General features: G+C 40.6%; 2 protein-coding genes across 2 annotated transcripts; both read left to right on the top strand.

Annotated features, from left to right (window-relative positions):
- Nucleotides 1–440: 440 nt before the first annotated feature.
- Nucleotides 441–7,385, top strand: LOC145416438 (coiled-coil-helix-coiled-coil-helix domain-containing protein 7-like). The gene is made up of 4 exons (XM_080285393.1): nucleotides 441–513; nucleotides 685–794; nucleotides 4,591–4,689; nucleotides 5,186–7,385. The coding sequence occupies exons 2-4, from the start codon at nucleotides 687–689 to the stop codon at nucleotides 5,306–5,308; spliced, it is 330 nt and encodes a 109-aa protein (XP_080141519.1). The 5' UTR covers nucleotides 441–513; nucleotides 685–686; the 3' UTR covers nucleotides 5,309–7,385.
- Nucleotides 5,304–20,172, top strand: LOC145416436 (lipase member H-like). The gene is made up of 8 exons (XM_080285391.1): nucleotides 5,304–5,351; nucleotides 13,576–13,745; nucleotides 14,746–14,888; nucleotides 15,337–15,490; nucleotides 15,875–15,972; nucleotides 17,805–17,993; nucleotides 18,589–18,757; nucleotides 20,028–20,172. Exons 2-8 carry the CDS (start codon nucleotides 13,624–13,626, stop codon nucleotides 20,089–20,091), a joined length of 939 nt encoding a protein of 312 aa, XP_080141517.1. The 5' UTR covers nucleotides 5,304–5,351; nucleotides 13,576–13,623; the 3' UTR covers nucleotides 20,092–20,172.
- The last annotated feature ends 220 nt before the right edge of the window (nucleotides 20,173–20,392 follow it).

Here is a 20,392-nt window from a genome sequence, read left to right as displayed (position 1 = left end):
TTTCCTCGTAGCATCCTCCTTCCATCCGTCCCTTCCTCCCTGGCGTATTTTTTCTCCCTCTCTTTTGTTCCTTCTGTCACTTTTATATATTGTCCTTCCACCTGCTTCTTCATAATAGGCCTACTCTGTTGTATCCTCCATCCCCTGCTCTTTCAATCCTCCTCTTTCTTCTTCACTCGATCCTTCCTCCCTCTCGCAGTCTTCTAACCCCTCAACCCTTCCTCAGTCCTCTATATTCTCTCTCTCTCTCTCTCTCTCTCTCTGACATTTTAAAAACCGCGGGTATTTGGCATTCGTGAGTTGAAAAAGTTATGTAATAAAACCAATTGCTAAGTCATTATTCATACTTATTTAGATTGATATTTTTGGCATTAGAAAAATAGCAAATATAGGAAATGTTTAACTTTAACTTTCGTTTTCGTTTATATAAACATATCGACTGCACTTCCACCGACAGGTAATGTTTACCTTCTCATGTGGCTTTACATCTACAAGCTTTATCTCAGTTTCTAGGTAATGTCTTGTTCTTTTGTTCTGGGCTTTAGAAAATTGTGAAGGTTATGATCACTAGAAGGTGTTTTTATTGTGAAATTTTGCTTAATTATGCTTAACACGGCCAGGAAAGTAAGGTGAACTAGGCTGTCTGAACCTCACCTTGTAATTGATATTTTGCATATATTCCAGGTATGTTTCATGGAGTACTAGGTGATCCCTCCAAGACAGAGGAAGGGAGACAGGCCAACATCAAGAAGGCCACAAAAGTTATGCTTGAGGACAAAAATCCATGCATAAAGGCAGGTGTGCTCTTGTAAGCCTTTCTCTCCCAAAAGGATGGAGAACTGCAGAAAATGGTTAAGTTCAGCCTGGAGTCCCCAGGGTTCACATTTCATATGAATCTGGGGCTTCAACAACAGCAGCATGTTCTAAATAATGAAGCATCTCACAGAAGGGGTTAATGAAATTTATGTATGAGAGTTCTAAGCAGAATAATCTTGTTTGGCAGCAAAATAAAATATATACCATCACTACTGAAAGGGTTAATAATTTCTAACACAGTATGGTTTGACTGGAAATTATATACCATCACTACTGAAAGGGTTAATAATTTGTAACACAGTATGGTTTGACTGGAAAAAATATTGGTACCAGTAGTATTTTCTCAGTTGTCACAACACAGTTTCATTCGTTTCGTCTTTTCTGTTGTTACGTGTCATTTACAACTTTTCTTCCATGATAGTTCTCCCACAGATTATCATTTCACAAGATACAGTACCATAGCCTATGTAGTAAGTACGTATGTATGTATTTTGAGCTTCGTGTGGCCAGTCATGGATTTTTTTTTTCTTCCTTCAACTCAACCTAGTGTGTGTGGCAGTTGCAGATGAATTTTGAACACTGTGATATGTGTGCCAATTTTAGGTATTACCCGGTAGTTATTTTCATGTTAGAACTGAAGAATGTGTGTCACAGTTATGATAGGTTTGTTTGGTTGATGTATCATTATTATTTTTATTTTATTGTATCTCCTGTTTATAAAGGCTCTAACAAGCTTGCATGCATCAGCCATAGTCACCTAATGGCAGCTTTCCACATTTCTCGATCACTGGCAGCCTCCCTATTCTGTCCTTTATCCCAAGTCTTTTTCAGTCTGTTGAAGTAAAGTTATGACAGGTTAACACTAGTAGTGAAAGGAAAGAAAGGTATCAGAATAGTAGTAGTAGTAGTAGTCGTTCCCTTGGCAGTCTGGCCGAACAGCCCCGAGTCCCTTAGGAAGGCCATGGCCGAGACCGGGCTTTCCCACAGAGCTCTCAAAGAGTGTATGTTGTGTTGTTGGCGTAGGTGATTGTGTGCAATGCAGTCTTCCATAATGTGCTTAATAGTATGGGGTGCTGTGTTGCATCCTTGACAGGCATCAGCGACAGAGTCATCCAGCCTCTTCTGGTAGTTTAAGAGGGCTGGATGGTGCCCACATCTCAGCCTGGCCAGGTGGACCCTGTCCTCACGAGGAAGATAGAATTCAGAAGGGTGGATGTCAGGAGGCCGTGCATGCAGCTGTGTGTTGTCTTTAAGTGACTGAATGGAGCGGCGAGTGATCTGAGTGTGGATATGCTTCTGGAAGCTGGTTTGAGGTGGGTGAGGGGGGAGAGTTGACAGTATTTGTGTATGGTATCGTGTACTGAGTGTTGTTTTGATGTTCCTTGGTGTGGGTGGATGTGCTGTCATGTACTGTAGTGGATGTTGTTGGTTTGTGGAGGCTGTAGCAAGAAACTGGGTGCCTCTCATGTCTAGGTGATTCTTGACCTTGAGGACTTTGGTTTCTTGATGTAGGTGGTCTGTGGGTGTAGTAGCTGTGCAGCCTGTGATTATTTTTAGGGCCTTGTTCTGTATGGTCTGTAGTGTTGTAGGGTGTTTTGGTCAGGTTAGAAGCCCAGGCAGGGCTTGCATCACTGAACGTATGCATTGTTTGTATACTGTGGTGGTGGTTTCTTTGTTGTGTCCGAATGTTGTATGGGCAAGTGACCTCAAAGCATTGAGTCTCGGTGTTATTTTATTTTTAATGTTTGTGATGTGTTGTTTGAATGACATTGATGTATTGTATGTTACACCCAGGATTTTGGGTGTGTGTGTGTGTGGTAGGGGAGTGTTGTTTATGGTGAGGTGTGGGATGTGACTGTGTTCTGCTGTCCAGTTTGTGAGAAGAGTCACTGTAGATTTGGCTGGGGCTATTTTGAGCCTGTTTGTGGTGAACCATTCGTGTAGTGTGTTGAGGTAAGGTTGAATGATGTGTGCAGCTGTGTTTGAGTTTTGGTGTGTACATGTAAGTGTTATATCATCTGCATAGGAAGCTATGTGTATCTGTGGTGTGTGGGGTGTGGGTATGTCGTGCATGTATAGATTAAAGAGTGTAGGGGACAAAACAGATCCTTGGGGGACGCCGTTTGTGAAGTTTCTGATGTTAGAAGACTGACTTGCAAATGTTACGTCTGCACATCTGCCTGCTAAGTAGTTTGCCAGCCATCTTTTTGCATTATTGTGTATGTTTGTGTTGAGTATGTTGTTTGTGAGGTTGTGGTGGGGGATGGCATCAAAAGCTTTGCTAATGTCTAGTGTGACAAGGAGTGTTCTGTGTGGTGGCCTAGCTGAATTCATGCCATCGAAAACTCTCTGTGTAAGGTCTAAGAAAGGTGTTTGTGGAGTGTAGTGGCCTAAAGCCATGTTGTGACTGGGCTAGGGGAATGTGAGGTGTGACTAGTTGTAGTATCAGTTGTTCAGTGACTTTAGAGGGGGTGCAGAGGAGTGTGATGGGGCGATGTGAGGAGGGTAACGTGGGGTCTTTGTTGGGTTTAGGAAAGTGATGATATTGCCATGCTTCCAGATGTTGGGTATTATGTTGTGTGAGTAGCTGTAGTTTGATATGTTGGTGAGTGCTTGTATGCCTTGTGGTCCTAGGTGTGTAAGGTGAATGTTGCTTATGTTGTTTGGTCCACAGGCAGATGAGTGCTTGAGGTTGTTAATGATGTGCTTCGTCTGGTTGTAAGTGAAAGGGCGTAGTCTGGGTCTGTGGGGAACTGTCTCTTACGTCTGATGATATGTCGGTCTTCCGGATGGGGGGTTAGATGGCTGACTTGTGAAAAGTGATTGATGAGAGTGTTTGCTTGTTGTTTGTTTGAGGGTATGATGTCTGTTGTTGTGATAGTTGATGAATGTGGTGAATATGGTTGTTTTCAGAGTGGTAAGGGATGTGTGGATCAGATATCTGTAGGAGGACAGGTAATGGAGAAAGCATGTGATGAGGATTGCAAGCTATGTATGGCAGATATGAATCATCCCATTTTGAAAGGTAGTGTTGCAAGCTTATATGAGTCAGCCTTGTTCACCTAATGGATGCTGCATACCCTAACTGAGTGGGGAGCTTCACTGGGTCACCGTACTGGGATTCACGCCCCCCACAACCAGATGCACAACTGGAGACCTCAACCTGATGTTCCTACCAGTGACATGAGCCACTGTCAGACATTCGTTAGACACAATGAATAGTTGGTAGGGTTGGTAATTGTCTACTGACTCAACTTGGTCTTTCTATAGTTGTGACTGTATTCACTGTGTCAGAGTGTTTATTTATGTGGATAAGTGTTAGCACTGTGGTCTCGTATCAGTGACATTTGCTGTTCGCCATATGAGAGAGAGATGAACAGAAAAGTAGGATGTGAGGTGGAGGGAGGGAGAGGGAGAGGTAGACCGAGGATGAGGTGGAGGGATGGAGTTGAGAGGTATATGAGGGAGGGGGGGGTTGAGTTGGGGGGAGGGTAGTCAAATGGTGGTTGATAGAGGGACTTGGAGGCGTTTTGTCTGTGGCCACCCTTTGTGGGATTAGGGTGTCGGGCTATAGATAGATAGATAGATAGAATGTAAGACAATCAACAACATGGCCAAAATAAACCACATTTTATTCACTCATGTGTCTTCAATATTCTTGAGGGATCAAAATTGGTTGAATTTTAGGATAATTCATAATTGAGAAAACATAGCCAAATTTATACATGAATGCAGTGATAATATGATATTAACAAAATTCAATTTTTCTTTCAGGAACATGACTTGTCTTTCAAGTGTCTAAATGACACCAACTACAACCGTGACGCATGTGCTGGATACTTTGAAAATTACAAAAGGTGCAAGGAATTTTGGGTGAGCAGATGTATTTTGTGTTGAACAAACCTTTTGATACTATGGTTTATTGCTCTTTTATGTAATGACATAAATTGAAGTATTCACTGTTGAGTCTTTTTTATCAGTGCATGGTATATGCGCTATTAAGAAATGGAGAAAAAAATATAAATCAAGATCTACAATGAAACTCATAGTATTTTGTAATGCATTGTTTTTTTTTAACTATAATTCATGCATATAGAGTAGTTAAGTTGTACAGTACTGTATTGTTAACTCCAAAAGCCCTGTCTTTCTTGTTTTCACTTTGTGTGAAGCATTTAGGAAGTCAGTCACGTAAATCCAAAGCAAATGAAACTGATTTGTGACAAAGTTAAGTCATCATTCTATATTGCTGCAGATTCATGAAGCAGGTTTTCCAAGTCTGGAGGAAAAGAAGTGGGAGAAGTGTTTGTATTTGTGTTGCTGATATTGCATTAAAATCCTGACTATTAAGCATTCTCCCATATCATGTCAGAACAACATTCGTGTGGAACGACGGAAGGCAGGTATTCAGCCCAACCTCCCACCAGCTGAGGAGAGGGACCAAATCAAACAAGAGTACTTCAACAAGATGAAAGACCGTACCGGTACACAGTGAAGCTACAGGCCATACTGAGTGTGTGTCTGTGTGTTTGTCTGTTGTGAGTATGGCACAGTTTGGGTAATTTCTGATTACTGTTGCTCACTAAAGAGTAGCTGTTAAGATGGGAGGATATGTTGTGGTGGTGGCAGGCAGTGGAAAGGCGCTGTATTAATCCAAGTCAGTAGATGTTTCCATAGGTATTTATTGGTAGCTACAGTGTCACAAGTAGCTACTTTTGTTTTGTTGTTTTTCGCTCCAGTTTCATTGTGAAGTGTTTAGTAGATAGCTAATCTCATAAGCAAGCCTTCTTATACACAGTTTAGGATCAAGAAAGTTTATGAATATGGCCTATGTTCAGAGTTGAAAATTCCAGTTGTAGGGACAATGTTGTGTGTATTATATAGATGCTGGAATTTTGCTCGGTTTAGAAGGCATCTAACAATCAGATCTGCTTAATTAAATTTCTTGAGTTAGCTCTTTAAAAAGCTACCTGAAAAACAACATTGTGTTATAATTCCAGTTCAGGGTACATCAAGATTTTAACATTTATGATTTAGTGGTAGGTGGGGGCACTCATCATCCACTTACTCGATGTAGCTAGTGCTGCTCTTGGGTGCCTGCCATTTCTTCTCTTCCTTCCTTCTTTCCTTCCTTCCTCTTTTGTCTTTCTTTCCTTCATTCTTTCCTCATCCTTCTGTATATGGGTGACTCTACACTGAGTGACAAGCCAAATGGTTTCCTATACACCAGGAAACCATTTACTACTGTATGCTGGGTGGTAACCATATAACCGAATTATGGCGCCTGGTGGTTCAGTGGGTAATTAAGGCACTCCAATCAGATTGAGCCTGTGTAGGTTTATATGCAAGGGGTGGTTGGGGTTTATTGCTCACATAATGACACTCAGGAATGAGTGAGGCTGATCACTTTCATATTAAATGTGAGGACCAACTTGCTTAGCCCCGGGCTCCTACACTTCTTGTCGGGCATCACTGGATTAGATGATGAATGAATGAATGAAACTACATTATTAAATACTTTGTATCCTAGTGAGCATGGATTTTTAAGCCTTATTCAATAATGGTTTGAAATACAGTGATACCCCTCACCTCATCTTGTAGGTGGGAATTAGGGTTGATATTGATGATAATACTGTATTTTAGTTGTAGTAACGTAAGTTTTCTGTGGATAAATGATATGTGCATATTGAAGATTATGCTTATTTTGAGGATGCAACACTTATGGATCAAATACAAAATGACTGTTGGTATGTGTGTGTAATTAATCCATATGACCACTGTAGTTATGGGATTGTGAAATAAATCAGCTTTCCATATTATGATACCTTTTCTGGAAGATATGTTGCTTTAGCTGACAGTTTTAAAGAAAAATTTTCTCTCTATAACAAAGAAGGGTTGCTGTTGATCAACCCCGGTCTCTGGCTGAGCAGACTCATCAATTGCAGGCAAGCAACTGCCTTTGCAGGGCCATCCCATGCAGTGAACTGATGTTCCCTTGTGGCTGACAGTGAGGCCTGAGGAAGAGTATGGAGATATGGCTCCAGATGGATGCCACGTTTGTGGCACTGCACCCAGTTAGCAAGGGACACCATAGCAGGCTCCATGCCACCTTTCTTATCTGGTTATATGGTTACCACCCCACTGTGTAAATGGTTTCCTTGGTTAGAGGACACCATTAAGCTTGTCACTTAGTGTGTGGTCACCATAATAACTGTATGTACGAGTACGTGGCTTCTATTAGCGAAATATCTGTATAAATGAAGTGATATCATGTATGGTGTGTGAAAGTGTAATACAGCATTATCATTGATTACCCACTGAACTTTGTTGTAGTGTGTTGTAACTTGAAGTACTCTTCTGTAATATCACCATTTGGACAACTGTTAATAGTAGTTTTGTAACTGCTTTTCTCTTCTTTTCCACAACTCTGCTTACTTACTAACATTTCCACTCTTTCCTTTAATTGATGAATTTCCTTCCACTTTATTTGTAGTTCCTTTTCCTTGAAGCTTTACTCTGATGTATATGTAGAAAACTGACATTGTACAGTACAGTTGTAAATAATGATATTCTCTCACTCTGGCATTTACTTCTCCTGTCTGTCTGTCCGGTATATCAGTATATCTTTGCCAAGGGTGGTGGTTTGGGAGTGTCATGGAGCACTGCATTTCATGACTTTATGCAACCCACTTACTGATTTTGAATATGGAGCTGCAGAAGTGAAATTTTAGGCAACATTTTATTAACTCTCTCAAGGTTTAATGAGTGCTGGGGAGAGACAACTTCATATGGTGGCACCGATATAACCAGCCAGCCCAACTGCTTGGTTGAATAACTGTCCCACAGCTACATTCCAGTCCTTCAAAGGACTGCAAGAGAAGGGCAGCTGAAGCCTGCAGTCCACTGGGTTCTTATTTCAGATGAACCTGGGACCACCAAACAACAAACAGCAGGCTTTAAGTACCAGGTAACTCCAGGAGCCAGACAGTTTCACTTGTCACAGCCAAAATGTATGCGGTACCCTCCCCCATGTCCTTTCTCCTTATGTAACCCTACCCACTTTAACCTATACAAACTGTAAGTGTGCAGCATTCCTAAGTGTAATAAAACATTGTGCATAAATGTGCTTCAAACTTTACTTTTTCAGTTTGAAAAGTAGCAGACATGATATGCATGTAACAAATATGAAAACTCTCAGTGGGAGAAATAGTTAGTGTGCATAAAATGTGCATACAAACCCTGAGAGGGATGAGGTGCAGTAGGAGGTGATTGGAAGTAATCATCCATGTGTTCTGCAGGATTCAGTGGGAGTGAATTAGTACCCAAAGGCTTGAATGCTACTGAGGCTTGAGCCAGGATTGGTGCTTGGGTTATTTGTAAGTTGAACTTGAGACAGACACATTGAAAACTGATATGCAGAAACTACTTGAGTCTCTCACAAGCTTAGCCAAGACTCCAAAGCCCAAGCTGTCTCAGAGTGGTCTTGAGCTGGACTTGAACATTGTGGACCCGTTATTTCCAGATACAGAAGGTTAGTGGTGGCAACCATTATCTACTCATGATGTAATGGTGCCTCCTTTTTCCTTACCATTTCTCATTCTACCTATGTATCTGTCCTCCTCTCTTCCTACTCCCTCCTTTCCTTCCTGTCACTTTTTATTACTTATCTTACCACTTCAGGTGGTTCTACACTGAGTGACAAACCTAATGGTTTCCTGTAACCCAGGAAACCATTTGCAGTGCTGGGTGGTAATCATAAAACCAAAATACTGGGTGAAATGGAGCCAGCTATGGTGTTCCTGTTAACTGGGTGGAGAGATGCAAATTTGGCCTCCATCCTGGAACCAGACCTCCACACTCTTTGCTGTGCCTCACTTTGGTGAGGCCACACAGGAACATCAGCTCACTGCAAAGGATGGCCTTGCAGGGATGTTTACTTGCCAGTGGTTGATGAGTCTGCTTGACTAGACAGACCAAGGTTACTCAACAATAACAGCAGCAACTCATAACTAAAGAGAAGATGACACTCAGAAGTACAATAGTTAAGATAACAGTACGTATATCTTATCAAAGCTCATGGATGTTGCTCTCAGAACACTGAATCAGCATTGTAAGGTGTGTATATGTAGGCCGTCATATAATATTATATAATATTACTGTTGTGAGCTGTGTTGACATTAAATGACAACAAACTTTCTGCAAATCCATTTCTACTACTGTATATAGTATTAAAAATTACCATCTGTATTTGTACTGCTGTGTGACCAGTGCCTCCATCAAAGATGTGCTTTTTTTTTATTTTTTAATAGGAAACCATAACACATGCTCTGATCCCCAAACAGTTATAGTGGTCAGAGAGTGAATCATTTCAACACTAACAGAGGTTAAGCATTAGTGTGCTTGATCTTGCAAGAAGTACGCTTAAACCTTTACACCTAGAGGTCTCTCCTAATCTGAATTAAATCATCTGCTTATGCTGAAGAGGTTGAAAGAGATTCATTATAACCCTTTCAGGCTGAATTGTCTTTCCTAAGCTAAATAAAGTCCTCTGGTGTAAGATAGACTAAAGTACAAAGTTTATATTTCATGCTGAAAGGTTTGAAGTTTCATGGCAGTTAGATAACACTGCTAGATTGGTATCAGCCCATATCGGGCCACTGCTGGTGCATACTGCACATAGACTAATTCATTTGGTGGTCATCATGATCATGATGATGATCATCATCATCAACATCATGATCATGATCATCATCATCATCATCATCATCATCATCATCATCATCATCATCATCATCATCCGGACCTCCTTTTCCACCCTAGGGCAGGATGAGGAGTAGCAATGTCCAGACAGCCTAAGTTTGCTCAGTTCAATGGGCCATGCTTCCATGCACTTACCATTCAAGCCCCTGGAATCCTGGCTCTATCTGATATGCCAAAAACTTTCACCAGATAGAGTCAATTTAGTGGTAACTTATTCAAAGACCTGCTCCCTTATGTTCCTAATGTTCCATATTTGTTTTTCACACAGCTCTTGTGCTAGTACTAGAAGTTATTTTTCATAATTTCTTAGTGAGTTTATATCATATTTTTGTTGGGAATTCAGTACAGTATTCGCAGTATTCTCAGTTCTCTGCACATGATGTGGCATCAGGCAAAGCTCCTATCTTGGATCTTATGACCTGGTGTGGTCCCCCAGCTGGGTTGTGGGTCCTAGGGCATAGGTTTTATGTCATCGATTCTTATCTCCAGTCCTCAGTGGTACATACCCACATACCCTACAGTCGTTCTGTTTTATGAAGGCAGTTTGGGTGGGGCGATCTGGGACCTTACACTGTTAGCTCTGTTGTCACATCGCCGCCGACACACGTGTAATTATTTGTGCTTACCTCTCTCTCTCTCTCTCTCACTCTAAGCTAGTAACTACTTATAAATGAATTTTAAACACTCTGTATAAATGTAATTCAATAAAAATGCTATAGTATAGTATAAATCTCATAAGACTTGTCAGCGTTCCTTTTGCGACGTTGTCAGGTGGTGACACGAGGGACAGCCCTGCGTGAGCGGGTCATACTCGGTCAGTCTCCTGCCATGGAAGCTATAAAAAAAAAAACGCACCTATAGACTTTTACCTCAGGGGTGGTGTGGAAAAAAGTCGAAAACAAGAGAAAAAAATAAAGAAAATAAAATTAGTAGTACTGGTAGTTAATATAAATATGAGAGAGAGAGAGAGAGAGAGAGAGAGAGAGAAAGCACGTGTGTGGCAACGATGTGGCAACAGAGCTAACAGAGTGAGGTCCCAGAGCGCCGCACCCAAACTGCCTTCATAAAACAGAACGACTATAGTGGATATAGTTGGGGGAGGGACAGGTATTGATGAGTTCCCACTCGATGACTCTTCTCTGATACATCCTTCCCCTCTCCAAGAATGCCTGTTGCTTAGCCGCTGGGAAGTATAGGCCACATAGTATCCTCAATGTGTAGCTTGAGCAACCCGTTGTTATGTTCAGTGTTCCCAGCTCTGGAGCGTGCTGGGAACACCTGGGGTCTTCATAACTTTTGTGTCTAGCATGGTTTCTACTGCATCAAGGAGACAGCTCACCAGTCTTAAATTTTGTTTAGTGAAGTCTGTGTCATGCCGATGCTCAAGTTATTGGAGAAAGTTCCCATCAAACTGCCTTCCTCTGGAAATGCAGGCTTAATATTAGAAGGCCTTTGACTTGGGTGAACTTCTGTCACAGACACTAGTGTTATGGTTACCAGCTCAAGAGAGAAAGAGTAGAATGGGACTTAGTGAATTGGCCCCTGCGTAGTTACTTGTCCTATAATTTCAGTCTGTATTCAGACTTGTGTCTCACACCATTGGAGATATCTGGAAGGATATAATTTCTAGTTTCCCTTGTCAATAGATTCCACTAAATTTTCCTTATTAGAAGATTGTAGGGAACTCGTCTGGCCAACTGTGATATTTTGCTGGCCATGAACTGAGGAACATAATATTAAAAGGTGGAGAGAATCTCCAAAAAAACACTTAATTGTGAAAGCAAGAACAACTGCTGAATCATCTTGACCATGCCAACTAATGACCCCATTGGTAATTATTGATTGCATCTGAGGTCAGAGTCACAGTTGCAGTCCTGCCTCTGTCACCCTTAGCTAGAATAAGAGGAGAAATCTCCTGGGTCCTTGTTACAGAACCTCAGTACTGTACTATATATATACAGATAGCTTGAGAGGGGAAAGTGAAGGTTTTCATCTCCATCACAGAGACACTACCCAGACAACAAGTTTGGATGGTCAGACCTCATACAGTCACCAGCCATCCAGATGTGACACCTGTCAGTGACACAAATACCTTAGACTTAGTACAGTAGTATTCAGTGTTACAAAACTTGTAATGCAGTGAGTGGAGAACTACATTCATGGTGCTATGGTGAACCTAAAGAATATTCTTAGCACTAGGATTACTTGTGCCATTTTTAATTTTGATTGGCAGTTTATGGATTGTATTTGTATTTATTCCTCCTGACTAGCCAAGGATGCTGCTCACTTCTGTAATCTGATGATGGATTCCTTTAACTAACAGATTATGACAGTTGTCACTTTTGGCATGTTCCTTCATTCATTCACCATCTAATCCAGTATTGCTCAATGAGGAGCATAGGAGCCTGGGGTTAGGCAAGTTGGTCCTTAAGATGAGAGTGACCAGCCTCGCTCATCCCAGAGTGGCATTACATGAGCAATAAACCCCAAGCACCTCTTTGTACCATTGTTATATGGTCAGTGACAGCTCTCTCTCTCTCTTTTTTTTTTTTTGGAATGTCTGATTTGATCATGAACTACCTGTGCAATTACCACCTGCTCAGAGTGAGATTATGGTCAGTCTGTGATCTGTTTCCCATGTTTTACCTCTTGAGAAGAGCTTCCTTCTAACTTTAGTTAGAAGCCCTCGAAGGCTTCATCATTAAGAGTTGCTTGTGGAGGCTTTGGGTTCACCACATCTTCCAGTTACTGGAAATAAACAAACATATACTCATATAGGGCCTACTGTATAGCACATTGTTACACCACTTCTTTCAGTCACTGGCAGTAAACAAACATATACTCATGTAGGGCCTACTGTCTGTATAGCACATTGTTACAGACTGCAGTAAAGGATTGTGGCCACCATTCTTATGTAATTTCCTAGGGCCTTCAGTACATTACTTTTGATTTGTAAGGGTTGTAAGTGCCTTGCACTGTCTCAGATATGTTGGTATCATTCTTGTACTAACTGTCTTTGTGTATGGTCATGCATACCCCTCATGCCACCCAGCAACCACCAGTAGTTTCCCTTATGTTTCCCAATCATTGATATGAAACCACCCTATCACTACATATTTATATTGCATATTGGCATGCCCTGCCTGTACTGTATATCATATTTGTTTTAATTTAACAGAGTTTCTTAACTCCGTACATTTCAGTTGATATCCAAATTTTGTCAGTTTGGAAGTCTGGTTTGACCTTATAATGGTATCTAAGGCTCACTGAATTTCATGTAACCAGTTTTGTCATGTGTAAACAAACTGACTATAGTTAGGCATGGGTTCACCATGACAGCTTTGGGGTCAGCCTTACAAAGAGTAGGGTAGGTGTACATCCTCGTTCATGGGATCTGATAATTTGATGAGAGCATTGGTAGTTCCTGTTATAAGCAAGGGATATTTTGTAAAACATCACCACTAAACTTTTTGCACATAACTGCTGTTGTAAACTTGGAGAAAGTGGAAAATTGCCATAGATAATGAAATTTTGATGTTCTTTCTTTACTAAGGTTTTACCAAAAAGGAAAATTTAATAGGTGACTTATAACAAGGACTTATTGTATATTGGCTGGTCACCTCACACTCATGGCCCAGGTATGTGACAAAAATTACTGCTCTTGTGACAAAAGCTTCACAGTTGTCTCACGCAGTATGTTCACGTAATGCTTTCAGAGACTTACTGTTTAGTCAGAGCCTGGATAGGATGATGAAGAAACACTGAATAATATTTACTGATTAATGGTAGTCCATTTTCCTTATTTTGTACAAGTGTTCACATTATGTATAGTACTGTATATATAAATATCGGATCATCTGTATTATGTATCCATTCATCCATCATCCAATCCTACATCGACCCATGATGAGCGTAGGAACCCGGGACTAGGCAAGGAACCTGGGGATAGGCAAGGAACCTGTTGCTAGCATATATAATTTCCTATTTCTCACTCTCTTTTAGGACATAGGAGTTTCCACATCTGTCATTAAAATCACATTCATTGACACCATGAAGGGCAAAGAGGGAGTGATGTGGGCTGTGGCAGTGGTTGTGGTAGCCTTCATAGCATTTAAAATATACCCCAACTACCCTACTGGAAAATTGGGAGTTCTCTTTTATATCTGCACCAGGTAAGTGAACAATTTAATCCTTTCAGTCTGGTGATGCATTATTTATTGTTGGTACTATTGGACAGTCTTATCAACTCAGGCGTACCAATATTAGAAAAGGTTACTCTAGTTCCTATAATTTTTGAAGTGGACAGTTTAATTAACTCAGAAGTGTAACAGTATCAGAGAAAAAGTTACTCGAGTTACTGGAATTTTTTAACTGGACAATTTTATCAACTCTTAGATGTAACAGTCTAGTAAAAGGTTACTTGATGTAATTTTTGAACTGGGCAGTTTTATTGTTCATAGGTGTACCAATATCAGAGAAAAGTTTACTTGAGTTACTATATTCCTTGAAGCATTTGATTGCAAGGATTTCTCTTAAGTGAACATAATCAACTTGTGTTAGCCTGAATAAAGTACTGAAGTGCAGGAACTGAGACAAAAAGAGTTAAGATGTTTGTAGAACTGTATATAACCTTTTCAAGCCAAGCACATATTTTCATTTTGCTTTAACTGAAATCAGACATACACTGTGGAGATCTTTTGTAAAGAAAGGGTTGATATAGGCAACATCTGACCCCTGTATTTTGAGTCATTATAAAGCTAAACAAAATTATGTGGAGGCAGCAAGAATATTGCTACAAAAATACATTCTTGGACTGTAAGTGTGTGTGTGTGTGTGTGTGTTACTGTACTGTATATATGTATGTATGCTTATGTAACTGTGCTCCAAACCCTTTCAGTAATTTTAAACAAAACTTGGCACATACATCTGTTGGGTCTCCATCAACTACCATTCCAAGTTTGGTCCAGGTTGATATCATATTAGAGGGTGATTTGGCTGCCGCATCTCCAGTAGGACAGGCACTGGCAAGGGCAGCATGTGAAAATTCTTGTATTTCTCTGCCCCTTTTCATTTGTTTGTATCTGTGAATTCCACTTTTTTCCCCTTAATCTTCCAGGTGTTTCATGTTAATTACTTTCCATTGCCCAGTTTCTCATATTTATAATGTCCCAGTTCCCATCAGGAGAGACAGGAGTTCCAGGCTACACATGAAGGGATGAAAGCACTTCCCATTGATGCCTCAACCCATTTGAACATTATCATTCATGGCTACACTGAGTCTTCGATTAGATCATGGGTAGTCAACCTAACGGATGGTAGGTATCTGTGTTGTTGTTGTTGGTTTTTGATAAGCTGAATGATGGAATCATAGACTGAAAGCCTGCATAAACATTGTCCCTTCCAAAGAAAGTAGGGCAAAAGAAGGAATATCTCCTCTGTACTGCACATGGCAAGTTGTGTCATAGTTGAGTTCAATAAGGACCTTTAAAAAGTCAGCAGCCATGTAGACATAAAGAAAACATACAGCCAATCCTGTGCTTCCACTAACTATGGAACTGTTTTCATAAAACAAATGCAGTAAAAGCTTTATCATGTCCTTTATATCCCAATAACAGCAGTGTTTTTACTTGACCTCCATATTGTATGAAATACCGGTATTGTATGAATAGGTTATGTTTATTACTGAAAGCATTTCATTACTATACTGTATGCTGTTACTGTATTGTGTTCATATATTGATCTTTATGTTGCATTTGCCTGCAGCTCTGCTGTCACATGACCCTGGCAGTGTGGTAATACTGGTGGACTACTATGACCTGACTACAATATCCCGGCCTTACATGATGGAGAATGCACGCAGAGTTGCCAATGTCACTGCTCAGTTAATTGACATGCTGGTGGAAAAGCAAGATGTCAGGTACTGTATTGTATGTGGATAGGTATAGATTGAATATTGGTATCTGTTGTGTGATCCTGGGGAGAGTAATTGTGTTAATGTGGCTGGATGTAACTAGCCAAATTGATTGAATCTATTGCAGATATAAATTTTGTTTCTTGTGCAGGTAGTTGATATTTGGAGTCTTTATATATCCTGTTGTTATTCATAAGATTTTTTTTTTTTTTTAATGTTTCTTTTCTTGGTAAATTGTTTTATTTGAAGAGAATACTCATTCAGTAAGAAGTGCAGGGGTCTGAAGCTTGGCTATGGTAGTCGGAAGCATGTGAAGATGGTAGACAGACACATGCCCCTGATAATGTTACAATTATGTCAATAATTTCAGTAAATCCTTTGTATCTTCAGGCTGAGCAACATTCATATGATGGGCTTCAGTCTTGGTGGTAGAATCAGTGGCCTTGTGGGAAGCAGAATCAAGTCAGGCAAGATTGGCAGAATCACAGGTAAGTATCTATTGTCTACAACTGCCTTATTTGTTCACATGTTCTCCACTATGTAAAACTCCCCCCCTGCCCCCCCTTTTTTCTTATGTGTGCAAGTTTGGGCATAGGCTTAACATCCTCCTCCCTGAGATCCAGCAATCCTCCTACATACCATACACCTCCATATGGCCTGTAAGAGAAGAGGATACATGCAGATTTGAATGCACAGAAATAAACATACTGAGGTACATGAGGAGGGTTGCATTGAGTGACAGCTGTAAGTAGTGTGTTGCAACAGAGATTTTGTACAAGAAATGTTGTTCTTCAGGCTCATCTGAACATGAACCATGAAACTGATGGCCTGCAGGCTGACATTTCTCTTTTGCAGTCTATCCTCCTCTTGAGGGAAGAGGAGGGAGTTGAAGGACATGTCAGTAATTGCTGCCATCGGGTTCTGTTTACACCACCATAAGATGGTGTCTTATTCCAGTACCAGAAAAAATATTAGGTGATGCAGACCAGTTCCTGGACAGGTACAGGACCAAGGTCTGAGACTGCTTGTACGGGACCTTTGTAAGTGGATATAGAATGGAGGGTGAGGAACGATAATCTCTGGCATCCTCTCCTTTTTGCTGTCAGGCCCACATGGAATTCAGGGGGCAACATTCTATCTCCCCTACACCAGGGATTGGTTATAAGGGCAACTCCAACAGTTGGCTGGGGTTTATTACCCACCAGTACTGCTTAAGGGTGAAGAAATGGTCTCTTACTTTACATGTACGATTTGCCACAAGTGCTTGGGAAGCAATTCCATCTTGTGCAATGATTGTGATAAGTGGGTGCATAAAAGATGTAGTGTAATGAGAGGTAGACCGCGAGATAATTCTGAGTTCATGTGTGCGATGTGTCAGAGAGAGCTGGTGGAGATTGTCAGGCGTGAAAGGATTGATCTTGCTGGTGAGTCTGGAGTGTGTGGATGAGTTTTGTTATTTGGGAGACTTGTTACATGCTGAAGGTGGGTTTAGAGCTAGGTCTGTGACCAGAATGAGGAGTTGCTGGAAGAAGTTCAGGGAGCTGTTGCCTCTCCTGACATTAAGAGGGCCCTTCCTCTGTGCTAAGGGATCTTTGTATGTGGCATATATTAGGAGTGTATCACGCTATGGTAGTGAGACGTGGGCAGTAAAGGAAGAGGATATTTGCAGGTGCAAATGTACAGAAATGACAATGATTAGGTGGATGTGCAGTGTGTCTCCTCAGGGACGCACTGCACATCCACCTAATCATTGTCATTTCTGGGGGAGCAAGGTTTATGATGGAGGAGTTGAAAGGTAGATGGGACTGGAATGTATTGGTGTTGTGATGATGAGACGTAGATTGAGATGGTTTGGGCATGTGGAGAGGATGGGGGATGATAATTAGGTGCAGAAAGTGAGAAGCGTTAACATTAGGGGTGGAGCTGCAAGAAGTAGACCAAAGAAGACCTGGGACGAGGTCATTGAGTGTGACGTCGGGGATAAGGGACTGCATAGGAAAGCTGCCAGAGATCGAGCATTAGGTGAGAAAGGCTGATGCATGCAAGCATAGTGGAGCTTTCAAAAACAAAATGAAACAAAACAATTGACTAGTCTAATCCCGAACCCCAATGTCTCTGTTGGGATGGTTAAGGATTGGGTGATTGACAGATGGATAAAGTAAGTGCACTGCTTGTTTACTGATATAGATGCAGTATAACCAGGGCTTTCCCCAGTTTCCATTGATGAGTACATTACCTGAATATATGGTGGTTGAATTGTATGAATGAAATAAGTACAGTGTAGCAAATTTGTTGTGAAAAGTACCATACCTGGTTACAGGTATTGATGCATCATACCCATGGCAACCCCCAACGACCAAGGACGAGTATTTGGATGCAGGGGATGCTGAATTTGTCGTCAACCTGCGCACCTCCAAGATTGGGGCTCTCTCACCTCCTGGCCATGTAGATTTTTATTTTAATGGTGGAATGTCACAGCCTGGGTGTGAAAAATATCTTCTGAATGTATGTGAGTGACTTTGGTAGTTTGTTGGATTGTTGTTTTAAGCATACCGTAATTAATTTTGTATTTTCAGTTTCTATTTGTATACAGTATCATCTCTCAGATTGGCACACTTGACAGATAGATAGATAGATATAAATAGATAGATAGATAGATAGATACATTTTTTCTATTTTAGTCCAGCAAAGGCAATTTTATTCAAGTTAGAAAGGTTCTGAAGTAGTGAAGGAATTAATGAAGGCTTTTATCTAACTCCTCCAGTTCACCAATAATTGTATTCAGCTTAGGAATGATCCAGGCTAGTGAAGGAGTTTAGAAGGCTCTTATCTAACCCTTCCTTTTCAAAAAGTATATGGAAAAAAAATTGTCTGAAGTCACCAGTAATAAAATAAAAAATGTATAATTTGGAGTGAAGTAGTTAACCCTTTCAGCAAGAGAAAGCATTATATGTGTATTTAATCTTGCAACCATCAAGTAATTTTATTTGGGTTGAGTGAGACTTTGTAAACGGGAGGGATTAGATTAAGAACTCTTTCTAGTTACATAGAAGTAAGATTTACACTGTGAGAGTGAAGGGATTAATTTGTCTTTCCCACCACAGTGCATCACATCTGTAGCCATTATCGTGCGGTGTGGCTGATGCTTGAGGCGGTGACTAGTGTGGATAAAGCCATCTTCCCTGCCTGCAAGTGTCCAGACTGGGAGAGCTACATCAACTACACTTGTCCATGTGATACCATCAATCACTTTGCCCTTGATACTGATCCTGGGTAAGTTGTTATAATCCTTATTTTAGTGTAAACTTGCTATCAGTCTGTCTTACATGCTAGGTTACAAAAATAGATTAACACAAAAAGATGATGCAAGTCATGGAGAAGTGCTATGAAAAGGATGTAGGACTGAATTATTATTCCCCCCCCCACCACCACTGATCTATGTAGAATAAGCTGCTGAAGAATGACTATCTGGTCTAAATGAGAGTAAAAAAAATGATAGTTAAGATACAGTACAATCTGTCATCACTGAAAGAGTAGGATGTGAACTGTCAAAGTGCCTTTTGAAATTAAACAGCTTTAAGTGAGACATGCTCCTGATTCATCACTCAAGATTTAAAAGCACAAAAGACATAGCTAATTTCTGAGTTCATAGCAACCTAATAATGAACCACAAGTGAAGGATAAGTGTCAATTCATTAGCACCTTAATAATGAAACAACTCTAAGTGAAACAAGGAATAACTGTGATAATCACTGGCATTTGATTTTTACGGAATACCAGTTTGCCAAAAATGTCCTTTTACAGATTGAAAGCCACCATCTGCTATAAGTTTGGATTTGGCATTTGAAATTTACCAGCACTTTTGGTTGTAAAATAATGAAGATTCTCTCTGGAACAATTTACCAAAGATCCCCTCTGGTACATATGGGTATGGTGTGAGTACTGTATGAAAAGTGAAGATGACATTACTGAAGAAGTTGGTGGTTGAGGAGGGTGCCTTTGTGCAGTTGCACAGACATAGTTCGACGGGCTTTCTGCCTGGTCATGCAAATGCCCCTCAACTCCCTCGCCATCCCCAGAAGAGGGGGTGGTGGACTGCAGGAAAGTGGCAACGTCAGCCTACAGTCTACTGGGTTCTCATTCAGATGAACCTGGGGTTACAACTACTGCTGTGCTACTGGAGATGTTAAAGAATATTTGTTCATTAGATGATTTGGTCACTTAAGGCTGTTGAAAATAATGACGATGGTGTATATATATATATATATATATATATATATATATATATATATATGCTTGACAGTGGTGGGCATCTCTACTACATACTGTACATTCCAGCTGTATTTGACATGTCATGATGATGATGATGATGACAATGATATACAAAGGTATCTTATCTTGAATGTCAGGACCAACTTGCCTAGCCCCAGGCTCCTACACTCCTGATGGGGTAATGTAGGATTGGATGATGGATGGATGGTTGGTTAAAATTTCCCCACATCCTCTTAAGTATCATGTCATTTATATTGATTTTTCTTTGCAGAGTGCAAGGCAGCTTCTATTTAACCACCAACTCAGAGGCCCCATACTCAAGGCCTCTCAGATAAAAGCAGTACCGATGTTGGTTGTACATAGTTATTCTGTATGGGTGATTTATAACTCTTTGTTTACATACATGTGTTAATATAAGTGGGGATTACAAAGAAGAAACACAACAGATGGCAATTCTTTCAGATGGTGACATATTTTGCATTATTATCAAGTGAAGAGAGTGAGTTTATTGCCACCACATCATGTACAAGTGTATTTGTCAGTGATGGATTGTGTCTCAACACAGCCTGTGTATCTAAAATGTATTCTGAAATTCTTTCAGATGTTTGAAGATCTTCCTTTAAGTAGCAGTGGTTG

The sequence above is a fragment of the Coenobita brevimanus genome, chromosome 106 (assembly GCF_032717465.1).
Source record: "Coenobita brevimanus isolate Jiangsu-jjx chromosome 106, ASM3271746v2, whole genome shotgun sequence".
Taxonomy (NCBI): Eukaryota; Metazoa; Arthropoda; class Malacostraca; order Decapoda; family Coenobitidae; genus Coenobita; species Coenobita brevimanus.
This window is presented reverse-complemented; position numbering and strand designations above follow the sequence as displayed.